Source organism: Lonchura striata, chromosome 4A, assembly GCF_050655825.1.
Source record: "Lonchura striata isolate lonStrDom1 chromosome 4A, ASM5065582v1, whole genome shotgun sequence".
Taxonomy (NCBI): domain Eukaryota; kingdom Metazoa; phylum Chordata; class Aves; order Passeriformes; family Estrildidae; genus Lonchura; species Lonchura striata.
The window spans coordinates 19,282,297-19,309,601 of NC_140742.1; the positions used below are offsets into that span (position 1 = coordinate 19,282,297).

At 37.7% G+C, this 27,305-nt stretch overlaps 1 protein-coding gene across 5 annotated transcripts; it reads left to right on the forward strand.

Moving 5' to 3' along the window:
• Positions 1-27,305, forward strand: TEX11 (testis expressed 11). 5 transcript variants are annotated; one of them, XR_014952391.1, is made up of 29 exons: positions 1-117; positions 211-398; positions 2,376-2,460; positions 3,643-3,722; positions 4,296-4,376; positions 4,459-4,575; positions 5,501-5,581; positions 7,794-7,879; positions 9,902-9,959; positions 10,729-10,824; positions 11,853-11,934; positions 13,595-13,673; positions 14,347-14,498; positions 15,224-15,309; positions 16,199-16,336; positions 16,626-16,728; positions 17,777-17,901; positions 18,627-18,712; positions 18,842-18,895; positions 19,340-19,380; positions 19,975-20,061; positions 21,118-21,188; positions 21,742-21,858; positions 22,682-22,754; positions 23,113-23,262; positions 24,282-24,390; positions 25,293-25,413; positions 25,778-26,588; positions 26,986-27,305. XR_014952391.1 is itself a non-coding variant. In XM_031504836.3 (29 exons), exons 1-29 carry the CDS (start codon positions 87-89, stop codon positions 27,055-27,057), a joined length of 2,814 nt encoding a protein of 937 aa, XP_031360696.3. In that variant the 5' UTR covers positions 1-86; the 3' UTR covers positions 27,058-27,305. The 5 variants fall into 5 exon arrangements, 3 of the variants coding, with proteins under 3 accessions (XP_031360696.3, XP_085426567.1, XP_085426569.1); XM_031504836.3 differs by having other exon boundaries at positions 25,778-25,942; XR_014952392.1 differs by lacking the exon at positions 25,293-25,413 and having other exon boundaries at positions 25,778-25,942.

Consider the following 27,305-nt stretch of genomic DNA (forward strand, 5'->3'; position numbering starts at 1 on the left):
CCAATCGGCAGCTCGGGGGCCCGCCTGGAGCGCTGGGCTGGGGCGCGCAGGCGCAGTGCGGGGCGCAGCGCTCCCGCTGAGGGGCCATGGCGGGGCCGCGGGCGGCGGCCGCGGAAGGTGCTGTGGGCCCTGGGCTCTCCCCGATAAGCGCCGCCCCTGGCGGCTGACGTTGGGCTGCGTGTCATGCCCCGCTGTCCTCCTGTCTTACAGCGCTGGTGCAGGAGCTGCTGAGGGAAGAGGCGCCGTCCCGCATTGCTGCCCTCGCGGAGGAGCTGTTCCAGGCGGCGGAGAGCATCTCTGAAGGGGATGGGAAGGTGGCGGAGGGAGAGTCCCCCGCTCCCAGCCCGTCTGAAGAAACGGGGCGTGCATGTGCTTCGCACCCCACAGCCCTGGCCCAGGTTGGTGCTGCAGCTCCCTAAACACCAGCTGCTGCTGCTGCTTCCCATCCTTGGCGGTGAGGCTAAAAGTGTAACACTACTGAAACGTAAAGAAAAGAGTTCACTTCTTCGTCATTTGCCCCAATAGCGTAAAAGTCCAAAATAAAGTGGGAAATGTTATTTTTAAAAGTCAATGTGAAATGATCTTGAATGTAAAAATATGTGTGTCAGTAACTCTGCTCTCATGAGACCCCACCTGGATACTGTGTTCAGGTCTGGGGTCACCAGCATCAGAAGGATGTGGACCTGCTGGAGGAAGTCATGAAGGTGACTGAAGGGCTGGAGCACCTCTCCTGGGAAAGGCAGATCGAGTTCAGCCAGAAGAGAAGGCTCTGGGGAGAACTTACAGCACCTTTAGTCCTAAAGGGGTTCCAAGAGAGCTGGAGGAGGACTTTGGCCAAGGGCTTGAAGTAATAGGAAAAGGGGAAATGGCTTTACATTGAAAGTAGGTTGACTTAGATTAGATATTAGTAATATACTGTGAGGGTGGGGAGGCCCTGGCAACAGGTTGCCCAGAGCAGCTGTGGCTGCCCCATCCCTGGAAGTGTCCAAGGCTAGGTTGGACAGGGCTTGGAGCAACCTGGTCTGGTGAAAGGTGTTGGAACTGGCTTGTCTTTAAGGTCACTTCCAACCCATCCATTCTATGATAATAATGGGAAAAAATACTGGTTACTTGTGCTGTTAAGGTATATATTATTTCAAACTACTAGTAGTATCTAGTTGTAATTTCAAGGAAAAATGGAAGCAGAGAGCACTGATGCATTAAGCATTTGGTACTGGATCAGAGGAGAGGCCCTTCTCACCTTGTCTGTGGATTCCCATAGTGACAGCAGATAACCCAAGGAAGAAGAAAACAAGCAAGCATGTAATTTTAACTGCCTGGTAAACAATATTCCAGTACACAATATTATATTTGAGGTACTAATTTTCAGTCCTTGCTAAAGTTTATCAGATGGTTGTTCATAATGTTTGCTTTTTCCTTCTGTTTATTTCTCCTAGAGGAGTACTTAGAAAGAAGTAAACATTACTTTTAAAACTCTTTTTTCAAAGAGAAATCTGGTAATATATGAATCTGAAATAAGGAAGAAGACCAGCTGAGATATAGTCCAGCTTCTTCCTCTAAAATTATATTTTCAAGAGACATTTAATAAGTAGCAATTATCAGCTAAGGAACACTGGTTTTGGAAGTCCTAAATTTGCAACAAGGAGCAAAATAAGTTAGCAGGTGTTGTAGCAGAAAGTGTCAATAGTACAGTTTGTAAAGAAATACAAGAGCATAAAAGTGCTATCCTTAAGTTCTTCCTGAGTCAATTGGGGTAAATTATTTTTGAAGAAAGGAGAAATCATTCATTTGTAATCTGGCCACTTCAATAAGAGGGGCTATGAACTCTCTCCTAGATAGGCAAGATCTCTCATGAAAAGTAGAATAAAGTGATGGAAAATGCAGCCCCTCAGGTGGGTTGCTAAAGCAGATTATTGCTTTTATGTAGTGTTGTATCTTTTGAACAAGAGTATATGCTCAGTAACCTTTGTTCTTTGTTTGCTAATATCCAAAGTTTCCCAGTGTAGGTATTTAAAGTAATTAAGCTACTTAGTGTTCTTTTTGATGTGCAAAAGAGGTGAAGCCTTACTACAGGTCGTTCTCAAATGTGATAAGAATTCTTAGAGTTCTTTTCCAACCCCTTCAGATTTTAGGTGAAGAAATGCTGCATCCATTCAGCATGCCTGTTTTCAGGTCACTGTCCAGCATGTCCTGTGGGATCCTGTGACAGTTTTATGGAAAGCTCACACCTTTCACTCTGGTGTAAACAGAAGTTGACAAACACTTGGAGAGGCCATTCCTGTGAAACACATGAAAGATGCTTATTTTTCAGTAGTAAATTTCAATTGGATCCATATCCGGGACAAAATTTAATTGAGTGGAATTCTCCCCTTCAGGTTGAAGAGAGTGCAGTCAGCTTGTGGAACTGGACTGTGACCAAACACACAGCTGCTGTTATCAGTGATGAGCAAAGAGCCAAACGTATGTATGTTCTGTACCTTCCTAAAGGTGTTCTATGTGCTGTAGCATGGAAACTAAACACTCTCTGCTGCCAGGCACATAAGTAGTGCTGTAGATTTGTTTGAGCCTTTGTAGACATGGTCTAGAAAGACAAAAATGTACTGGTGGGCTTGTATAAACAGTTCAAGAAGAAGCATCCTAATGCAATACTTATCTTCTTGTGACACAGAATCAGTGTAGGCATTTTTATCACTCTCCTTTCCATGCCAGAGCACCAGTAAGGAGGTGATGAGACCAAAGGAAGCTGTAATTTGCCTTCTGAGACTGTGGTTCAAATCTAAAAATGTATGGAAATAACACAGATAAATTTTAGACCGTTGGTCACTTAATTTATATCAAGTGAGATAGTTACATTAAAAAAACAATCTCATCCACGTTTACATACAGAAACATTCTAAGTCCTCTTTTTATTGACCTGCTTTAGCCAGGTGCACAGCTGGTAGGTTCTCTTGGGCCAGGGGCAGGGCTGGGGGAAAGCAGAAATGAGCTTTTGGGATTTTGCCTTAGTGTGTTCTTTCTGTGGTTTTGTGGGATTGCAGTGTCAAGCCTACATTCTTGTCCTGAGGGATTATAGTCAAAATGATGTATAATCTGCATCATATGAATTATACCAGGTAAAGGGAAAAGGGTAAGTTGACACAAAGTAGAGCACGATGTTCTCAGATCATTGCTGAAGGGCCACGGAGAGGCTGTTTAAAGTACATTAAATAGTGTCTTTTCCATCCCTGATGTCTAAGGAAGGCCTGAAAATATTTTTGCTTTTTACTTTGAAACTGTAAAGATTATTAAACTTAATTTCCTTATTTTGCTGAAGGCTATTTTGAGGCTTTCAAGAATTGTTACTGTAAGCACCTGCAGTGTAATTAAATATTTGAATACCATGTATTTAACTTAAACTCTCTCCAAATTATTTAGTAGGTATTTTAATAAGAATATTTTTTTTTTCTTACTGTCTGGAAAGCAATTTTAAACATCTTGGCTAAAATTCAGATTGCTTTGACTCTTGAAGTTTCAGATTTTTCTGTCTTGTGATTTAAAATGCCAGATAGTCTTTCAGATATGGCAGGGCTTGACTTTCTGTAAAAAAAAAATTAAGAAATAGAGAAAAGGCAACTTTTGAATGCCTGCACTGTTTCCTTGCAGTGCGGTTTGTTGCCTGCAGACTGATTTGCCTTTGTGAAGGCAGCGATCCTCCGGAGGGAACTATTAGAAGACAGATTTTGGTAAGACTAATTATGGGTGAGTAATGAAATATAGTTGATCCCCCAGGGAAGTCTTCAAATCTTATTACCTTTGCTTTGGAATGGGAGTGGAATATACATCTAGATCTGGAAAGATAGTTGGTGTTTTGGCAGGAATATTGCTGACTCTCTTCTCATCACTTAAGGAAAGATGATCCCATTTTTTCCCTTTTAAGAAAACAAAGTACATGCTGAAGTGGGACCTATATCTTATCTGTATCTTACAGGGTAAGATATAGGTCCCACTATAATGGCTCTTGCTGAGCCATTGGAGCTAGGAATGTCTGGACAGTGTGGTTAGCATCACATCTTCTCATAGTGAAAAATATGATATTAGCAGGAAATAAACTTATTTCAGTATCTTATAATATTGTCTAGCAGGCCACTGTAAGGCTTATGCTGTATCTGAGTGTTCATTCAGAAGTGAGAGTTGCTGGTCAGAAATTGCAGAGATGAAATACCTGTCCTGTATGTGTGACAACGAGATGAAATCTTACATTGCCTTTCTTGAAAGTGACTGCTTTTTCACAAAAGACTTACCATTTCATCCTTCAGATGTCTATGAAAACTGGGAAAGGATGGATAGATATTGGAAAAGCTGGTCTTGCAGATGGATTTCTAGAAAATGCCATGAGTGTAAGTTCTTTCCCAGTTTTGATTTCTTACATAGACCCATATTTGTAAGTTCCATGGGTGATGTCTGCATTTTGTTTTCCAGAGTATAGAAAAGCTGTATGCGAAGTTACGGAAAGGGAGTGATGGTGAAGCAGATATTCAAGTGCAAGCTGATGTGGAGAAAAACATTTTCAAAGTACTCTCTTACCAAGCTGAATCAGTATGTGTTCTCAGTTTTCCTTATAAGTCACTAGAGGTATAGAGGGAAATCTGAATCGGTTATTAGATGCCTGAATGCTTGGCATTGAGGACTTGCTGAGGGATAGATTTCCTGCACTTAGATATAAGATAGCAGATTTCATGTTTGCATTCAGTATTGCAAAATCATTTAATGATTTTTAATTTTCCACATTTATCACAGTTATTCTTGCAGTTGTGTTTATATCTTCTAGTTCAGATTTGTTGCTTTATGATTTGGCTATCATGGCTGTTTATAAAATAAACAAGTGCCTGTATGAGTCATAAATGGGTCAGTTCCAACAGTGTCCTGTGCTTGACTGGAGAACAAGGCAAATAACTGTAATTTAAAGTATATAATTTAGGAATTGTAAGTTTTGAGGGGAATTGTTTTTCCTTCTGAAGTGTCTGAGAATACTCTCAGTCCTACAGAGTATTACAGACCAGGAGTGCAAATACAAAGAATGTAGTTTCCTGCGTTTGTTGGTCATACCACTGACCTCGTTATCTAGAAGGGAAGTGCTATCTCCAAAATTCTCAGGAGCTACCCTAAACAGGACAAGGCATTGACCCATATTTTTAATTTGATCATGGAATCATAAAAGAGAAGAGATATAAATTTTGCTGAGTTCTTATATCATCTTAACATGTGAATGATCTTGTCCCATGTCTCTGGCCTTTGCACACTACCTGAGGACTGCAGTGATTTTCTGGATCTCTTTATCATCTGGAAATATGGAAAAATAGACAGAATTATTATAGCACTGTAAGGACAGATACCTAATCCCAAACCTAGCTTTACTGCATGTGGAAAACCCAAGTCCTATTTTAAAGAATGAGGTTTTTAGTGAATTTTAAAGACCAGTTGCACACTAACAGTTTGTTGGCATGCTCTGCTGCTTTCTCAGGCAGTTGCTCAAGGGGACTTTCAGAGAGCGGTGATGTGCGTGCAGCGCTGCAAAGATATGTTGATGAAATTGCCAAAAGAAGTAAGTGAAATCTTCCCTTCTTTATAATTTCAAACTTTGAGAACCTACTTCCCTCTCTATATGTTAAAGGATGACATATGCCTTATAAAATTCTGAAAAAGTACTCTGAACTGAAGATCTCTTCTGCAATTGGTTGCCTCTTTGAGATTTTGTTGCTAAAAATTTTGTGTGGAAACAGCAGAGTTTTTTTCAGAGTGCATTTTTTTATTGCTTCTCTTAGATTAAAATTTGAAATAGAATAATAAACTCTTTCCTAAACAATGAGAAGACAAATCAGCAAGCAAGGCAGAAAGATTTCTAAATTGAATATACTACCTACTCTCTGCAGAACCAGCTGCATTTTACATCTTGATCCTGTATATTGCATCTTGTACCCATGTGAACATTTGTCTGGGGACAGATGGGACAAGAGAAGAGCTGAATGACAAAGTTATTGATGTGCAAGACTATCAGTACCATCAGTACTAATCTTCATCTTCATGAAACTGTAGAGCTATGAATGGAGGCTTCCCATTGCACTAAATTGTGGTTTTTGTAGTTCCTGTCTCACAGAGAAAACAAACTACCATATGCAGATTAGTTTTTTGTTTGCAAAGATAAAAGTCTATTATAGTTATATCAGAATAAACTTCCTGACATTTATTTTCATTTGTTTATGTGTTTTCCCAGTATTTAAGAAACAATTTGTTCCTGTCTCTCTGGTACAGATAATAAAATTCAAAGGGGCAGATGCAAATTCTTAAAGAAAAATATGGGAAATATGTTTGGAGTTTGTGTTTTTTACCAATTAAACTCCAACTGATTTTACATTGCTTTTTGTCATCTGCAGGCCATGTTCAAGTGCATCTGAGTGACTAAGTTGCAGGGGTCTAGCTTTGATTTGAATCATAAGAGCAGAACTTCTTACTGTTGAAAATGTTCACTGGGATCTTTGCACTTCTGTTCCTCATTTAATTCTAAATTAATTTCATTTTTTCTGCTTGAACTCATTCATTTAATAATACTAAACTTGTGATAAAAACTCTTCACAAACCAGGAGCACTGATGCAGACAAAGTAAAGGTTTCTGATCATGAGAGAGTGATACAATTTACTTCTGATTTAAAAAGTGGTATTTAAAAAATGAGGAAAATTGAAAGAGCTAGTGATTTCTGAGTGAATCTAAATCTTTTGGACTGCTGGGTAACTCTCAATCCTAAACTCTTTCATGCTCCCATTGTACCAGAGAGTCCCTGGAGAGTATCACAGGGAGATTATTGTGTTGTGTAGTACCAGAGATAGTTGGAGAGGATTGTGATCCTCAATAGTCTATGAACCAATGCGCACTACAGGAAACTTTCTCTCCTGGAAAGAAAACATTCACAAATGAACCTGTGAAAAATAAGATTTCACATCTAAGAATGATCTCTTTTGTGTTTGTGCATATACATACTCTGTGCTTTTGCCTCTGGATTGCAGAAAAAAAAAAAAAAACAAACCCAAAAAAACAATTGAAGCAAGATGTTGTCCTACCCTTCTCATTTTTGTCTGAGAATTTGAAATCTGCAGTCCTTTGCAAAAAGCATCATTTATGTTTGGGAAAAAAAAAGATACTGCAGAGGCAAGATGGATGTAAATATTGGCAGCCTGCTAGCATATAAAATGACTTTTTGTCTCTTCTTTGGATGACATATGACAGCTGCAAATAATTTCAAAGAAAAGGCAAGTTGTTATGAACAGATGTTGTCAGGGTGACTGATAAAGCTCTGAATAACCAAGCATTCAAAAGTGGTTTTCTTCTAAAACTTGTCATCCTTTTTTAACCCTAAAGAGAAATGCTGGGAAGAAGCCTACCATGAAACATGTAAAGTCCTTGTCACTTAATTATGTAAAACCTTTTTTGTTATTAAAAAAAAAAAGATAATATAGTATTACAGTTGTTCCTCTCAAATTTTAATTTTTATTGTTTAATTTACACAGTTCTAGTGCTTTCAATGTGATTTATTGAAGAACTCTGTGTTCCTTGTGTGTTTAAAAAATCCTGCCTTTTCACTTTCCCACCCAATTAATGATTCCATTTAGTCATCTTCAGCATCCCCTTGCAAAAGGCCAGAAGTAGTAACAGTGGTGATATTTTGAAAGTAAAATTAACTTTGAAGAACCTGAGACCGGAGTGCCATAGATGTAATGATGTTTTACAAGAACATTATAGAAACAGGAGTCTTTTATTCCAGACCTGTTACCTGTCAATCCTCTGTTACAATTTTGGAGTGGAAACCTATGAATGGAAGAAGTATGAACAGAGCTCCTTCTGGCTCAGGTAATGTGCAAAAGTCAAATAAACAAACCCCTACTTCTGAGATGTAAAAACGTTGTGTGTGAAGGAGAGGGGGGAGCAAGGGAAGGTAGAGGCCTCATTAAATATGAGAGAATACAAGATTTTAGCTGAACCGAATTATATGAGCAGATACTTTGTCGTGGTTGTACACTATTGCCTAAAATCTATGTCTGTTTTCCCACATGGATTTTCATGTCATTAGAATTAAAATCAATTTCCAGTGGTTCTTGCCAATTCTCTCCCTAGCATTTCTTCCAAAGGGATTAGTTTTCTGAAGAGTCCTTGACTGATGAAAGACACAAACATCAAGGTTGAAAAGGAAGAGGTAGAGGTGGTTTGGGTAGGATCCAAATAATTATTGTGGGATCCAAATAACTATTGTGGTATTACTAAGGGTGAGGCTATCAGGAAGAGCATCCTTATGCCATGGTCACAGGCTCCCTGCAGAAAATTTGTGTTTATGTCTTCTTCTTTTAAATAGTTAGAAGAAAATGGAGGGCAACAGATCAAATTCAAAATCATTATGGTTGTATATGTTGTCAAAGAGGATTTGTAGAAATTCTCAGACTTATTTACAGCTGGTGCTTTGGAGATTATTTTATATTTTATTCTTGTGGACAATTAAATACCAAGTCCTGATGGCAAAATTTGAGAAGGAAATAAAGCTTTGCACATTGCAAATAATAATCTGTAGAAAGATTGTGGCTCCATCTAGTGGTTTAATATTTCCCTGGTCTGAGAATATCTTATATTAGAAAACAAGCGCCCAGTTACTGTTTTTCTTTCTAACAGTTTTTCATTCACAGCATTTATAATCAAATCTGGTTTTATGGAATTATCACTGTGTTTTCTCCTGGGTGGTTCTTTGTTCTGCCATTTAACTTTTAGAAGAAAAATGTGGGGAAGCACGAGTTACAGGTTCTGTCTTTGCTGTTGATGAGCTGTGGTCTGGAGACAAGTCATGTATAGATTTTATATATTGCCATATTATATGTCAGGTGAGAATGGAAAAACTTGGTTCTTCAAAATCTCAGTGGTTAAAATTGATAAAACCTACTGAAATGTTTGAATAGAAGATGTTACAGAATGTGCTGCAACGGGTTGAAGAAAGTGCTTTGTTGGAACTCAAAATGTCTCTCAGACATTTTTAGAGGTTCCAGGCCTTGGTCAGAAGCATTCTAGACACTGACAGGCAGCTGGAAACAGCTGTGATTTTGAGTTTGAGCCATGGAATGAGTTACCAACTTTGGAGGTAGAACAAACAGTCACAAAGGGTTAGATAGTATAGTAAAAGTAGTTACAAAACAGAGGGGAAATTTTTTTAGTATTGTACAGGGGGGGTTTTACTTTATACGTAGGGGTCAGAAGTTCTAAGATGGAGGAAAGTGGGCTGATCCTGTTCTTCCTCCTTCTTCCTTGCCTCCATGTTCTTAGTGATGTTAGCACTCACAGATTAGTTTAGAGTAAAAAAGCACTTTGTAATATAAGTAGTAGATATTGAGAGAAAATTATAAACATGTAATACGTAATATATAATATAAAAAATAACAGCAGCCCTGGGCGGGGAGAGAAAAGAAGAAAACAGCAGACAGAGAGGATGTCAAAGTGTATATGTGCCTCTGCACGGGCTGCTGACCAAGCAGCCGCAGCCCGAGAAGACAATCTTTTAGATAACTTACAATAAACTGCCTTAAAACCAAACAGCAAGAGCCTGTGCAGTTTTTCTTTAGAAGCACAGGTTGAAAGAGAAATTTCACCACCACATGGGACCCCAGAACAAGCCTGGGGTTCCCACAGTGACTGAGTACAGTTTTTAATGTAAGGCTAGAAAGAACCCACAATTTTCTGTTCTCTAGTAAAAGTGACTACTGAGATTAGTTTGTGTAATTTTTGTAGTTTTTAACTGCTTAGGAAGTGGGAAAGGATAGGAATTTTGCACATATCAGAAGACTGAAATTATCTCTGTCATCCTGTTTAATTTTAACTATCATTTGTCATTGATAGCCAGAGTTATGACATTGGGAAGATGGACATGAAATATTCTGTTGGCAAAGAAATGCAGGTAAGAAATAGAGAAATTTCTATTTACAAATAGGAGAGTTTTGTTAAACTTACTCCAGTGTATTATCTGCCTTTTTTGTGCCAAACTGCCCAGCAATGTCTTGGTCTCCTTCTTAGCAATTCTCTATGAAGTTTGGCAGAGTTTCAAGTACAGTTATGAGCAGCAGTCACTGATGAGCGCCATTAAATCACTCTTGATTCTACTATTTCACAGAAATCAAAGTATAGAAAGTAAGGCTGAAGTAGATCCTGAAAGGCCATCTCTTCTTCCATTCATCTTCTCTTTCAATACATTGTCAATTGAGCTGTGTCATTTGTGATAGATGTTTCTCTGTCACATTCAGAAGTCAGTTTATTTTTTTACTTCCACCTGTGAATATGAAGATTTTAATTTCTTTCTCTTTATGTAAATAATTTATATATTTGAAGTCCATCATCATGTAGGTCTTTGTCCTACTTTTTTGTTTGTTTTGTTCTGTGAAGCATGTACCTCCTGTTATTCCAATTTCTTCTTTCATTCTTTTTTTCCCCCAGTTATCTGATTTTCCTTGCAACCCTTCTGTTTTTCTCTGAATTCTAGTTGATTCGTTTCCTGTGTGTACTGCATTGCTTCAAGACTGGATATGTTTCAGATGTGAGAAATCACTTTGTATATCTGATACCAGGCAAGGATTTTTTTGCCTCAGAGAGCTTTTATTTTTCATGACCTTAGAATTTAAGTCTTTTGTATTCATATGTATGTTCATATGTGGCTATTTTTTCATTTCCAGGCTAAAGTGCTGCGACTGTTAGCCACGACCTACTTTGAGTGGGATTGCAGTCTGTACCTGGACAAGGCTTTGAAAGCCATAAGCTTGGCAAACCAGGTAGTAATTTTTGCTCTATTTAAAGATTGCAATAGATGAAAACTCAAGCATTTATTGACATGATAATATGGACCACATTAGTCACTGGTGTGTTATCCTTGACAACAGATTGAGGTGTGTTTACTTTATGTTTCCATGCTCCTATGGATATTTTGGTGTTTCCAGTTGTTTTTTGTAGAGAAATACTTTTTTGCATGTAGAAGTAGAGCTGTCCTCCTGCCTCCTCTGTGTTAGTAGTAAAGTCCTTTGATGATGGTGTGACTAAAATTTCTCAGATGTGTGAGCTGATACAAGCAGGCGGCTGGGAGAACCACAAACCCACAGCTAAAGCACAAAGAGTAAAATTATTTCCGTTGCCTCATTATCTGGGGGATCCCAAAGCAACACCCAGACACAGGCATGCAAGCAGACCTGAAAAATGAGGTGTATAAACATACCAGCTACCTTGAAGGAGTTCATATATCTCTAAGCAGCTATTACAGTGAGGTCTCTTAATCCTTTACAAAAACCAGAAAAAAAGTTGATTCTAGAACCTGAAATATGCACTGTTTTAGTGAGAGCTTTAGTATACAGTCCTCATTATTTCCACTTGCTCCCACTGTTGTTGACCCCTGAATTTCTTCTTTCAATAAGCTACTTTGAATCTGCTCATATTAATTCTAGATTAATCCAGTTTATTCACACATAGAAAAGCAAGAAATGTTTCTATCATTCAGTAATGTTTAGCTTCTATTTAAAAGTATCAAAAATGGGCCACAGAAAACTGAGAATTTTACATCTTTTGCTTTTGTTATCCTTGGTCTTTTGACAGCGTAAGAATAAATAATAAAGATGCACATTGCATTTAGGAAGAAATTTACTGCATAAGTTGCCTACCATTTGCCTCAGTCATTAAAATGGTACTGAAGATTTCAGTGGAGAGTATGTGATTCCTTAATATTTATTTGTATTATGAATGTGCTGTGCTCTCACAGGATCTCTGTTCTACAAAGAGCTGTCCAAATAATGTGTTATTTTCCATTGTGCAGGAGAATTTGCATCCAGCAGGGTTTTTTTTGAAAGTTAAAATTCTTCTTAAAAGTGGAGCATCAGATGAAGATATCAGCTCAGGTATTACAGCTCTCCCTAGGTTTTATATTACTCCATATCCAAGGAGACTGCATGTGTCATACACAGAAAACCAATTTTTTGTTTTTGGCAGAATCTGAATTAGCTAAATATCCTTTTGGTTTTGAACTGAGACATAGTCCTCAGTGTTCACAGAGGAGGTATCCAGATGATAATTTAAATAGTCTTGCTGCAAATAGGGAAGGGAGAACACTCTGAAGGCTGTTAGAATGAAGAGAGTGAAAATATAGCAATGTAAAGCTACAGTTTGTTTAGACTTATGCATAAGTTTATGCAGAAGCACAAAAGAATGGATGGTGAAGCATTGCTGTTCTCTGGGTGGGATTTTGCAGATTTTTCCAAGACACATCATGTGCTCATCAGTGTGTTGTTATAAACCTGTATTACAAGAGTTTATTTAAGTCAAATAAACACTTTTCTCCTTATTCCTCACATTTATCACTTGAACAGAACTGATTCTGATATGAAATGAAAGGATAAGAAGGTTTTTGGGGAGACTTTAATATAGAAAGGATAATTAATGTGTCAGAGAAATTAATTTTCATAAATAATGAAATCTTAAGGAAAAGAGGCTTTGTATGTTTCAAGGTTGGAAATTATCAGATATGTAATGAATAATCTGAGAAATGTAGGATGTGATGAGGAATTCCTTGCAGAGAGCTGCGGGGTTTGAATGCTGCCAGTCTAGCAGAAATGGTAACTCCACATTCCTCCTTGGGGCTTTCAGCCAGATTTCAAGTAGCCAGTCATTTAAACCTTACACTTTCAAATAAACATACAGCAGCTGACTTGTGTTCTTCAGTTTGAATTGTGAAGCCATAGAGTTGCCTATCAGAACATACTTGGCTATTGTTTAGAGGTACTAAGCCTCCAGTCAGTTTTTCAAGCAAGTTTATTAATGAGTGGCTGTCTCTTTTCTTGTATGGCTGGCAGAAATGTGTGTGCTGTCTTTTGAGCGAAGATTCCTGCTAAATTTTTGGCATTTCACTAAAATCTTGTGTTGCACATTTGCATCAGCTGCCTTCAAATGCTTATTTTAACAACTGTTCTGGTCATGTCCTTGAGTATTCCTTCTCGGATCTCATCTAAGCTACGAATGTATCTATTTTGTTGTTAACCATTCAGCACAGAGTAACAGTTTCAAAACTTTATCTGAGTTGAGTGGTGTAAAACTGATACCTGCTTATCAGTGCCAGTCAATCCAACAGCTGATCTCAGGGCATTATGCTGAAGTAGTTCCCATTGCAATATGCTACCACACACAGCCTGATCACTAACCTCAGTGTTAGGTTGTTCCTGCTGGATAAGGATGAGACATTTTGATAAAAGGCAGCTTGAGGCAAAAAAAAAAAAAAAATTCTACTAAAGTTTATGCTGTTCCTGTTTAAAGAGACAAAGGACTGGAATTCCAGGGCTATCAGTCTGTCACTTTTCTATAGTTTGCATTAACTTTACAGTGAAAGGAAAGTCAAAGCACAATAGGTATTATTCTTCAGTTTGTTGTAGATCTGTTGTGGGGTTGCTGGTTTTTTTTTCAGTTCTGTTTCTGTCTTTCAAAGAAGGTGTAAGAGATAAGTGGTAAATTGAGCAATTAGGTGTCTAAGTCGATTACATAATCTCAAGTGCTTTGTGTTCTGTCTAGCTGTTGCAGAATTCACACACCTTGAGATGTCTTTAGACTTCTGTTTGAATACAGCCAAACTGCTGCTGGAGCATGGAAGGTATGAAAGAATCTCTAAGTGGGCTAAACGCAATGTTTGGAGGTTTTGGATGTTTATAACCAAAGAACATCTATTACACAATGACGCTTTATTTCAAATCAAAGCTCATGGAGGTAAGATGAAAGGTTTTGAGAAGGAGCCTGTCTTCTATAGCAAGGATATACTGATTATGGCAGCAACAGAACAGGGTATGAAATAAGTGTAGTGGCAATTTGCAGTGCTGTAGACTTACCTTGGAATGATTAAGATTCATTATGTAGTTTTATTATATGTCTGAAATCATCAGACTGACTTTTTTTTCTAACCAACCATCAGAATGACTTTGCATCCTAGAACCATCTTTGGGAAAAACACTAGAAGGATAACAGTTACTGCAAAATAAATTGAGGCACAGATTTTTACCCTGTTAAGTGCTCCATCATGATTATGTATGTATATGCTTGTATCTTGATGCAAATGAGAAGAATAAACTCTTGTGAGTACAGTGGAAGAAGCATGTGATAAGAGGAAGCTGCCATTGAATAGATGAACTGTAACAAATTCATACCTTGATTCATTCTGTTGATGTGATTGAATGACAAACATGCTGTATGGTGTGAATATGTTAATCTCTAGAATGGAAAATTAACAGCTCTTCTGGTGTAGCCTCTTAAAAATGCATCTCTGTGAATAGGGAATCACTTGGGTTTGATTTTCTGAAATCTGTTCCTGAGCGATTTGAATCTTCACCTGACCTTGGAAAAATTACCCTGTTCCACATCGAGTTCCTGTTGCAGAATAAGAGGGAGCTGCTCGCGAAGCAAAAGATTGAAGAAGTTATTGTAGGTCGGTATCCATCTTTTACTGCTTTTTTCTGAAAGCTGGATGTAGTTGGCTAAAGTCTTGCATTCTAATTTTCACTTTTTTTTTTGCTTGTTCTAATTTTTCTTTCTCTGTGTCTGTTTTCCGTTATGTTTCTTTTACTTGGCAACTCTCAACTTCCATATTGAAAGACAGTCATGATCAAGTTTAGGCTTAAATTCATTTGCTGGAGCAATTCCTCCTTCTTAGTGTAGACCATGTGTGAATGATACATGTGCAATTAGAAACAGTAACCAGGAGTTCTATTTAATATTAATACTTTGTCCATCCAGCCCAATTTATTTTTGTTTGTCAGTGTAAGGCAGGTTGCATGTCCTTGTTGGAGCTGGATAATAGTTTATTTCTCAGGTCTGTTGCACCTGTAGCACTGTAGTACTTTTTGACTGTCAGATTTGCTGTAAAACAAATCCTATTTTGTGTTGCATCTAGCTAGGAGAAGAGCTACATTTACATTCTTCAAGCATTAAAATATTTTTCTCTTGCCCACAGGGTTTTTTTGGGTTTTGCTTGGTGGATTTGTTGGTTTGGGGTTTATTTTTTTTTCATGAACAGGGGATGGAACACTGGCTCCTAGCTGAGACTATTGCTGTGTCCCTGTTTTTTGTTGCAGGTTGTAGAATAGTTCTTAGATCCTTCTCAGTGTGCTTTGTAAAGTTCTTGTAAAGTGATGATTTGCAGTATCTTTTCAGGTCATTATACTGGGAAACAGCTGTTGCCTGAAGCCTTGAATCAGCTGCACATCATCTTGTGGGACAGAGCTGCCAAACATTATGAGGTTTGGGACCAAATAGTAGTGTTCTTATTTATATCAGTGAAATGAAATTATTTTTCTGACCTCTTTGATATGTCTATTTTTGGTTAGAGTGTAAACTGTTACTAAGAGCCTTGTTCCAGCTGGCAGTAGTTTTATTTTCATCCATCTGGGTGCTGTTTTCAATTATAAAATCAAGTTTCAGGTAGCCTCATCTTAAGGTTTGTGCATGGGAACAGTTAATGTGAGACTTCCTGCTCCAACTGGTTCCTATATGGCTATGGAGCCTGAAGGGATTCATCCAAGAGTAGTCAAAGAACTGGCTGGTGTCATTGTGGGGCTTCTCAATGATTTTTGAATGGTCTTGGGAACTTGGAGAGGTCCCAGTTGGCTGAAAGCTGCCAAGTTATCTCAGTTTTCAAGAAGGGCAAGAAGGACAACCCTGGAAACTACAGGCCTGTCAGTCTCACTTCAGTGCCTGGTAAAAAATCATGGAGTTACTGCAAAGCACCTGAAGGACAATGCAGTCATTGGTCACAGCCAGCACTAGCAGGCGGAAGTCCTGCTGGTCAAGCTTGATTTCCTTTTAGGACAAGGTCATTCACCTTGTTGATCAGCTGAAGCCAGTTGATGTCATCCCTTTGGATTTCAGTAAAGCTTTGCATACTGTCTTTCACAGTGTCTAGGCAAATTAAAGGGCTGGGCTTTCACCAACTGTATGAAGTCTAACATGGGAAAGTGGTGGGTTCTGCACCTGGGACAACCTGGACGATGCACTAGAATGTACTTGACTATCTAAATCTTTCATTGCTGTGACCTTTTTAAAAAAAATAGAAAGACATAGGCAGTTTTATCACCCTAATATGGCAATGTGGTTTTGGGTTTGGTTTTATTTTGTTTTTATATTTTCTAGGAGAAAAGCTATTCTGAAGCCCTTCACTGGTACAATTATTCTGTCAGCTTCTATACACCTGGGCAAATAGATCAGAACTTGGCTAAGCTGCAGAGGAACATGGCTTCTTGCTATCTTCATCTGAAACAAGTTGACAAGGTGTATTTAATACATATGTAGACATACTTATATCTTTATTTGCATTGCTTTTATTTTTGAGGAATGCTGGCACTTTAATTTCTGGTCAGCCCTTGGTGCTGTTTTCTGGTCTCATCACTTTTATTTCAAGGGCAGATGTTGCCCTGTCAAACATCTTGAGTTATTCCATAGATGTCATCAATGTAGCCATTAACATTTTGTGTATCTTTTTATTTCTTTTCTATTGTAAATTATATACTAATTTCAAGGTAATGTTGTACTGATTTCCTTTAATCTCTTCTGTGAATAGGCTAAAGAGGCAGTTAAACAAGCAGAAAGGTGTGATCCAAACAGCATCTTTACTAAATTCAGTGTCTATAAGATTGCAATGTTGGAGAACAATACTGAAAAAGGTACAACCTGAAAGTTAAAGGGTCCACTACAAGGAGAAATGCCAAATATATTAAAAAATACTAAGCAGCTTTGGGCTGTTCATCTTGAGAAAGACACAATAGAGGGTAGATAGAAGAAGAGTTCCTAAAGTCATTGAAAATGTCAGGTTGTAGATTTAAGTTGTAAAAGTGGGATCTTTTTTTTTAGCACACAATACGTAAGAGGCAGAGTCCATTGCTATATTTGTTTTTGTTTGGATGGAGCCTCTGTCTAGAGAAGATAATCCTCCCATGGGCAGAAGCAGTAGTATTATCCCAGGGTGAGAATCATTCTGTACTTTTTAGTGTGCATATACAATATGAAACCTAAGGGAACCATTATTGCTGCTCTTAACTTCTCTGGACAGATGGAGCCTGAAGTTACCAAGAAATACATGAATTATTGAGATGACTTAGAGAATGTTGTATCTCTGTAGCCTCTTTCTCCTTTATAATGAGTTCTAATGTTTCATATTTTAATGAGGATCTTAGCTCAAGTAATGAAAATGGAGAAATACAGTCTATAGTTAGAATACAGAGTAATGTGCAGAGCTTATTTTCCAATGAGTTCTCTGCCATTTAATTATTTTCTATACAACTTTTATTGACAGCATAATTTGTTCACATAATATAGAGTGGGAAACACAGCACAGTGTGAACATAAAAGCAGTGGTGCCCTTAGCATAAGCCAAGATGTGGGAGTTTGGAATGATGCCCAGACAATGTATTAGAGAAAGTCTTCTGTCTTTGGTAACAAACAGTTACTTAGCTGAACAAAATTAAGAATGTAAGATGAGTATCATTTGTATGGCATCTTTGTTTCCTTAGATTAGTAACTTGAAAGCTTTTTGGTGCCTCCCTAGGGGGAAATGCCGATTTGTGGAGAAGTGCTGGTATGCTCAGGTTTTCTTGTCTTGGGTTTTCATTAAAAAAAAAAAAAATAGCCTTTTATAAACCATTAAAACAGTAGAACTTTCTACCTTCCAATGGCTTCTATAAAAATGTTGGTTTTTCCCTCTGTCTCTTTCAGCTATGGAGGCAGTTATAGAAATGGGGAAGCTAGCAGAAAAGCTGTCACAACATGAAGACAAGCTGAGAGTGGATAAAAATACAGGCAGCAACCTCTTGAGTTTAGCTGCCCAAATTGCTTTAGAGGTAGAGCAGATAATGTTGTCTTTGCTTTATTGATATAATAGGATATAAGTATAAGCTCTTCAGCCTGGCCTAAATTTAATATTTCCCTGTATTTAATGGATTTCTTAGTATTCCATGCTTCCACAACAAAGGTCTCACTCAAATGTGTTGTGTAATGCAAGGTAGAAATTATTTTCATGTAAAATTTTGACATAAAAAGAAAGAATTCTGAGTTAAAAATGTTGGCATCTGGATATTATATTGTGTATGTCTGTAAAATTCTCTTTAACAAAATGTAGCATCTTCTTCTGCCTCTGGGATTTGATCTTTGATGAGGGAGGGGGAACTGTAAAAACATACATAAATCTATGATGAAAGTTCTTTGTCTCTCCTGTTTGCCTCTTGGTTGGTGGCCTGAGTGCTCGCTGAACTGGCTGATTGCATTTCAGGCTATCAGGGCCTTGTTCCCAGTCCTGTGAGGCGTGAAAGCCTTACCAACCTGTTCTAGTCCTGCTCTTGCCACAGACTCATTGTGCAGGGAATCATATGATCTCTCCTTAGAGCTTTCTCTGCACTCTCAGGCAATTCTGTGCATAGTCCTTTGTTCATTTTCCTGCTACAGGGCTACACAGACTTGGAATATGTGGTTGCTTTGGGGTTTGTTTTTGCTGTTGTCTTGGTTTGGGTATTTTTTGTGGTAACTGAGGTAGTGCAGTATATACAAAACGTGTTTTAATTCTTTTCAGAATGACCAACAAATTGTGGCTATCAAAGCTTTGGAGTATTTGTCTGAACATTTACAAGACTGCCAACAATTATTTGCATCCTTAAAGTAAGAATTCAATATACCTACAAGGAGAAGCATAAGGAAGAAAAGTGGGATCCTTTCAGGAGAATTAGGGCAAAGTACACCATTGAAAAAAACATCTTGTTTCTTCATTGGTTGTTTTTCTCAATTTAGATGTTTGGTCCGTCTGATCTTATCAAATGTCATGGCAGAAAATGCAGAGAAAAGGTGGGTCTGTTTCAAAAACCATTTTCTTATGGTGGATATGTTCAAATTGTGTAATGTTTTCTTTCTGGGCATTTTTTCTTGCAGAGTAATCAAGATACTATTTTTTATGTTGGTAAAAGTCCACCCAGATGACTTCCTAACTTGACCTAATGACATCACATAGGAACCTATTTTCAACTCGTCTAAACTTTTCTTTTAAAATTTGCTCTTTACTTTCTTCTTTAATTAATGTATATGCCTGTCAGGTATTTTTAATGGAGATTGTGAGCTAAGCAATCTCTGTAACTTTGACAATAGTGAGATATCTTTCCAAAGTTAGGAGAGATGAGTGGATCTATCCATAATTGGAAAAGTATATTCCAACATAAATAATATGTTCTGGTTTTCTTCTGTTGCAAAAAAAATGAATCTATTTCCTAAAATTGATTTTTTTCTCCATTCTAGAGATGGAGATATCAACTCAATACTGACTTACTTGAACTTGGGTATGTTTTTGTTTTGTTTGTGTTTTCTGGAGTTCTTCCATATGTGAACATTTTATGATATGATTAGATCCATACCAATGAAATATTTAGATTCCTTATTTCAGTCCAGGCTCTCAATTTCCTAGTGAAATCAATGAAAACTAAAGCTGGAGAGTCAATACTATTGTGAAGTTGTATCTCAGTGGCATAAGTTTTGCTATCAAAAACTTGCAGTACTGATGAAAGTAGAAGAGCTTTAAGAGCAGAATTAAATCAATAAAAGGTTCCTAGAAGAAAGGCCTCAAACTGGTAATTAAATACAAGTCCCCTCCTTGTGAAATTAAGTAAAACTGCTCTGCATTGGACTTCAGTGTCAGTAAACTTAGAAGATCAGTACTTGTTGGCATCTTTTCTAAAATGTTTTTTGTGGCACCTTTTGCTGTGTTCTATAGGACTTTCTGAAGAATATTAGATTTAAGTTGTGAAAATAAGTCTTCATCAGAAATTACACAGGCATTTTGGAAATCTCTGTTTTGTAGTGTAAGGATTAGACTTGGAAATGTTTTTATTCTGCACCAAAAGTGGTACTTTTGTATTGAATTATGTTTTCTGCAGCTCACAAGAAACTTGCTGAGTCTTTCACAGAAGAAAAATTTACAGGGGACATGAGGATCCTTGAAGCTCACTGGTTTAGAAAAGTTGGTAGGTTGCTCTCAGAATCTAAACTGAATCTCCTGTCTTTATTGGTCCTTAATTTGCCTTGAACTACAGACTGTAAAATCCAAACAAGAAATATCACAGATAAAGTGGTTTCTAGTGGGAAATGCAGCTCTCATGGGGCTGCCCTAATCTTTATGCATAGTGCTGTCTCTGGATACTCATTTTGCAGTCTCTGTTACAGTTTTGGTAAAGGATTACATTTGCTGACTATAAATAGAAATATAAACATACAGTGACAAGTTGAACCATTTTTCAGATTCTTGCTTCTGTCAGAGCACACAGGTGAGAAAACAGTTGCAATCAGTATCAGAAGACATCTGCTTTTGCACACATCCTCACAGTGTAACTGTACTCCAATAAAGAGTAGCAAGGGAGGGGGAGAAGCAGCAGATGCTTGTTACAGTGACATGAGCATCAATGGAATCATGACCTTTCGAAGGCAACATCTCACTCACAAGATAAAAAATTCAGAGACTACAAAGACATGTCCTATAGAATAAAATAATGTGAAAGTTGCTGTAGAATCTAATTATTTAATTTGGTCAAGCTCTCATACATAAATAATTTGATTGCCTTTAGATGCTCATTCATTTCTTATTCAGAATTGTGTGCTTAATTGCTACATACTTGACCTTGCTGGGGTAATATGAGGAATGGTTCAAGATGTTGTGGGGTTTTTTCCTTTTGCTTTTTTATTTGTCTTGAGAATACTGTACAACACTTCCCCTCATATGCTGGCTTTGTTAACTAATATAAGAAAAAGCTTTTCCCAGTGCATACTTTTGTTGGCAGGGTGTGTGCTAGAATTGGTTCTTGGTTGTGGTGAAATTATCAAGGCAAAATTTGAAAGCATGAATTAGCTATTTTAAACAAATCACTAGTAACAGTATTTCTTGCTGTTGTTAAATGAGCTGTTGATGACATATTGGTTCAGAAATAGAATTGTAGGACCTGAACTGCTTATTGCTAGAGATTAGATGGGCACACATGTAGCAGTGCAGATTCTTATTCTAGTCTCTACTTTTATGTCTTTGTTAGCTTGGAACTTAGCTGTGCAGTTCAAGGACAGCCCTGAAAAGATGAGGGATTTTTTTGTGCTGTCTTTCAAGGTATTTACTCTTGCTAATTGTGTTTCTAACTGGGGAATATTTTAATCTGTCTAGTTCTTCTAGAAGTCACATCCATGGTTTGGGTATCTCTGTGGAGACATGCTTGTGTGCTCTGAAAATTGAGCATTTTTGTCACAAGGAGATTGACTTGTAATATCAAATGTGCATTATTGTCATACTTTACATTCTGTTTCTTAGGAATGTAATAAACTTAAGATTTCAATGAGAAGTTTCTAAATAAATGGATTCTGATGTTTGTAAACTGTATCATTAATACAAACATGTTAAATACTTGAGTCCTAATCTTTGTGGACTTCTACCAACACTGTCAGCTTTGTATGTGGTTGTAGAGAGGGGACTCCAACTCTGCTTTACACTTTATATTTAAGTAATCCTTTTGTAAAATTGTACAAGTAAAATTACAATATGAATATGTAGTACTCGTGACTGATTCCTGCAAGTGTCGTAGAGGAGGGTCAGCAATTATCTGTTCCCAAGAAAATTGCTCTTTATGGGTAAAATTCTCATTACCTTTTCCTGTTTTTGGTGTTAGTTGTCCCAGTTTTGTCCCTCTGACAAAGCTGTTCTAATTGCTCAGAAGACATGCCTGTTAATGGCAGCTGCAGTTGATCTGGAAATGGGGAGACAACAAGTAACACCTTCAGAACAGGTAGGGCAAAGCCTGTTAACTATTTCTGAGTGTACCAGTATAGCATTTTTTCCTTCTGATTTTGAAGTCCTAGTTTTTTCATTCAGAATGGGATATTGAGAATGTAAGCAAGGGAATATTTCATAGTTAGAATTGATGCACCTTTCCAGACAATTGTAACAGTTGAATTTCTGTAAATTAGTTCAGTGTCTTTGAATGGGTTTGTAGCGATAAAGGGTCATGGCAGTAACTTATGTAGAGAGGAATTTCAATCTACAATATATATATTGTAAGAGTCTGCTGCTATTTGTGGGTTAGTCAGAAAGACAATTACTGCTGCTGCTGAAAGTAGTTGCCACTGTGGTTGTGATAAAACTCACTTTTTTTTTTATGTATACGTCTTTTTGTGGGTGGGAGGAAGAGGGCATTGTGCTTACTGTGGTTAGAAGATAAAGGAAGATGCAGACGTGAAGGAAGTATAGAAGTCTGGTATAAAGTGATTGTAGACAATTCTGTGGAGGGCAATGCACAGCAATTCTGTTGTGGTATTTAGTGGTTTGTCAGTCGCAATAGCACCATTTTATGCTTGGGAGCTAAAACAGTTATGTCCCATAGGAACATGGACAGTTCTTTCTGGGCTAATGAAATGTTCAGTGAGAAGTGGCTTTGTCTGAGATGTGGAGGTCTTGGAAAAAGAGAAAAAAAACCTCAAAACTCCAGTAACTGGTAGAGATGATTTACTAACTAGGCTGGTTCTTAATTTATTTTATAGCTAGTTCTGACATAATTATTTGTTTTGCTTTTAAAACAATGAAAAAATAACTTACTTAATTTTGTAAAATAGACGGAGCTTTTTAGTCAGGCCCTTCAACATCTTCAGACATGCAAGGAGATATGGAAGGTGCTGAAATTAACAGGTAAGCTACAAAGTGTGTGTTTTCAGCACATGTAACTCTTAGTCACAATATTAATGGAAAATACGGAGCATGTGGAATTGTTGTCTTAGATGGAAGTTATTGGAGTAGATAGATGACAATATGACAAAAGCTGAGGTGTTAAGTGGCTGTTAGCCTAGCAGCTGCATGGTTTACTTTTTGTGGTAGGATATTGGTAGAAAAAATCCACTAGATATTCACTGAATGGCAAATTCCACTTGCTGTACTGTTAAGTCCGAGTGCCTTTCTTGCCTGTTGGAAGCAAAAATTACCTTATATTACACAGTGTGGCTTTGAGAAAATACATCATTACATGCAGTCAATCCTGTCTCTTTCATAGGAGATTTTGCTAAAGACCCAACAGACACATTGTTGCTGCTTTATGAATTTGAAGCAAGATCCAAACTTAATGATCCAACACTTCACAATCTTATGGAGTCAGTTTGGGAGCAACCACAAATAGAGATCAAGACACTTGAAATCATTGCATGTAAGAACTTTTATAGATCTTCAAGTCTGAAAAAATAGCTTTTATTCCTCTTTCCTGTTCTTTTGAGGTGACCAGGATATTGTACAACATACAGAAAATGGGTCTAATCATATATATTTTGTCCTGAAGCAAAGATGCTTAGGATCTCAGCAATGTTAGGAGAGCTGTGTTTTGAAATTACAAATGACATGGTTGATGAACCAGAAAGTTGTGATATCTTTCTATTTCTAGACCCTGAGACACTCATACAGCTTGTGAGCCTGGAAGGGGTTTTCAGATGAACTTTTACATGCTCCAAACTGGCAAAGGCCTGAGAATGACCCTTACTGATTCATGCCCCAGTACAGAAGTTTTGGGCTTTGGACTCTGGATAGATACTTTAAGTATATTTAAGCCATTAAGATAATGTTGAGTTTCAACTTAAAGATTTATAGTCAATTTGTAAATAGCACTTCTCTACACCGTGCCATACTTTCATCACAAAGTCCTAGTCATGAAAACATGCTTGAAAATTTAGAGCAGGATCCAAGAAAGATGAGGAGCATTTAGAACTACCATGGCAAATCTTTGGAGGGTGTCCTGTTGGATTGTATAAACACCTTCTGTCCTCCTTGCCCTGAGGGAGAACACTCCAGCACCTGGAGACACCATTCTGAATTCCTGCTCCTGCATAAGGTTTCTGTGTGGATTTTTGTGTTCAAGGAGACAAACAAAACTCTCTAGACAGTGCCCCCCACCAGATTTTTTTTTTTTTTTAAATTACTGCACTGGAAGTAAACAGCAGAGAATTATGAAACTTTCTGTGTTTCTGCCTTGTTGTCCTCATTGGTGATGTGCTTAGTAAGAAAGAGGGAGAGATGCTGTAGCTTGTGACCAGCCCATTAAGCAGATTATTTCTTTTCAGTTGTTTTTCACAAGGGATATGGTTACATGCTGTAGTTTATTTTAATGACCTAAGAGATTGAAGTTGACTTCAGTAATTTATCTTTTATTCTTCTCTGTTTTCTTTTACTTTGAAGCACTGGCAATGGAATCTCCAGCTCGGTATCCTGTACTGTGTAAGAAAGCTCTCAAGAGTGCACTGAACCTCCACAGAAAGCAGGCTGTCATTGATGCTGTGAAATTTAGGTTAGTGTTATCACAAAGCTTTGCCATGAGCCTGTGACTGGAAATGCTGACAGTGAATAAAGCCTGCAATTTGAAAAAAAGTAGATTGTCCTTTATATGCAAGGTTCCACTTCTTGCTGGCCAACCAATGTAACTCTGAAGGATGACTGCCTAACAGATGTTTTAGCTGCAGTTTGTTTACTTGGCATATTTTCTGGCACAGTCCTGTTTCTAATAAATTAATCTATTGAGGAAGGAAAATGAAAATTGGATCCAGAAGATGTCTCTGGTTATTTCTTGTGAGGATGGTGTTAATTTAAAATGTTACTCTGCTGAGTATTTCAAAGACAAGAAAAATTAAGGGTTGAGAGGAAAGCTGTGAGCTGTAAGGCAGTGATGCCACATAGTACATATGTGATTTATTTGGTATATCTGTGTGTTACTTATCCTTTCCAAGTTCCTTGAAATAAGCACATGGCAAAGGAAACTCTTGATACTGCCTTTCTCACCCCACACTGAGAAAGACAGAGCTGTTTTCAGAACCCTCTGTTTGTTACTGATTTTCTGAGGATGCTGCCTACGTAGCTCTTGTTGGTGAAGTTAGAAAAGGTACTTTTTTCTTGCTGTCATGTGTAGCACCCTAGGAAATACTGTGATTTTCTTTCTGTGTTACTGTAGTGACCAGCAATAAAAATAGTGTCAAGAGCAATTAGTACTTAATTATTTTTTTATAGATTGTATGAATAAGATATAGTAGTATGAAAATGCATGTTTCTGCTACAAGAATAGGAGTGTAGTAAGCACCAAGGTAGACATGTCTGACAATCACAGACACATAACTCAGTGTCCTCCTAATACTAAGAACTAACTGTTTGTGCACATGGCAATTAATGTTTCCTCTCTTGCTCTATTCTAATCCTCAGCAAATGCTTACACAGTTTGATTAACATTTCTTTGCCAACTGGACTGACAGACTTGGATACCTGTGTGCTGCAGGAGGTGTGGCACTACTTTGAAGATGCTCTGAGTGTAGTCAGCAGCACAGTAAGTTGATCAGGAAACCAAGAGACTGGGAGATGATCCTGAGCATGTTTGAAAAAATTCTTATTAGACTGAGAATAATTGGTAAAATGAACATTACATAGTGTTATATGTGGAGCTGCTAAGACTTCTTCAGTAAAAGATACACTGAAATTACTTCAAAAGAAAGGTCTTTTGGATATTTAGGACTGTATTACAAATTTCCTTGGATTTTGTAAGGGCTTTTTCTATCTTTGCTTAGGAGGAAAGAATACCACTGTTTTCTTACTCTAAAATTAAATTCTAACACACTCCTGACTTGTCAGTTTTGAAGTGAAAAACTTGTCAGTTTTTCTGATGAGGTGCTGTTGCATGTTTGCTACTTCAGGATGCTTACCCAGAGATGGAGATCCTTTGGCTGATGACAAGAGCCTGGAATACAGGAATATTTCAGTATACTGTTGGTAAATACAAGGAAGCTGAGCAGTGGTGTGGATTGGGAATGCATTTTCTTAATCACTTAGGATCTCTGAAGAAGAGCTATGAAGGCCATGTAAGTGTGCACAGGGGGATTTGAAGATATGGGATTGGCTGTGTGGCCTGAATTTGAGATGTGGATCTGGGGGAAGAAACCACTGATGATCTTTAGAGTTTCAGGAGAATCATGGTATCTAAATATTTTGTGGGACCCTGGTGCTAAAAGGTTTTTTCAAAGTGAGGTCAGAAAAGTTTTGATAGACAATAGAGAGAATAACATAGCATTCTTTTACTGGAACGATGATGTAAATGGGTGAATAGAAATAAACTGACTGTTTGTGGCCATGGTAGAACCTTGTACCTTTGCCTGCTTTAACTAAAGTCAAGGTGCTGTACCAGTTCACTTAAATCAGCTCTTACATACTTTCAAGCTTGGTTTCTAGTATAATCTCATAAGTAGGGTTTAAAATGGTGTGAAGAAAATCACTAAAGCTCATCTCCTCAGGTGTAGCTTAGCCACTTCCTAAGGGAAGAAATTTCTCCTGAGGGAGAAATTTCCAGGCTAGCACATTTGTAGGTGACACTTTGCAATGACACTTTTTCTTACTCTGTCACAAGTAAGCTTCTTTCTACAGCTTTTGGCTCCTGTCTAGATTGCAACCCAATGCAGCCTGGCTGGTGTCACCATTCATTCTCTGGTGTACAAGCTGAGCAATCAAGAGGTTGGCTCTAAATCTTACACCATTTTAAATACATCAGTTAGGGCAGTAAGAGCTGACAATCAGAAGTCTTCCCCACCCTCAACATCAATTCCCAACATCTGTGATTTGGTGAATAGGTTTATGTACTGATATAAGACTCACATATAAACTATGATTTATGACTGTAAATTAAATCACTTTCGTTAGGTTGCACTGATCTTTTTTTTTTTTTTTCCCCTAAACCATTGTATTTAACCTGTGCCAAAAATCTTTACATCAGTTTGAAATTTTAGGTTTAGAAGCTGGTGGTAGTCTCCCACCTATTCTCTTAGTTCTATTCTGTGTTAAATGATACACTGAGTTAAATGGTACATTTTTATCCATTCTTGTTGACAACTGTGGTGTTCATATTCTCCAGATGGTTGGCCTTTATAGTGAGGTTCTGGACAAGCTGGACAGAGCAAAAGGATTTATTCCAAGTGAAGAATAATGACAGCCACAACTACAAAGCAGTCTCTCTGGGAAACTTTCTGCTGAATGAGAGGCCATTAGCTCTGTGAAGGCACAGGGCCATGGGAGCAGTGGGAAAGAGACTAGGATCTCCTTCTTGTTGGCAAAGAAGTTGTGTACTTTTTAGGAAGTGTTTATTCAAGAAATGTAATTGTTTTCCTTTAGGGGATAATTTTCATTCTTTGGAGCTACTTAATGGTTAGAAATAAATATTTAACTTTTATATGA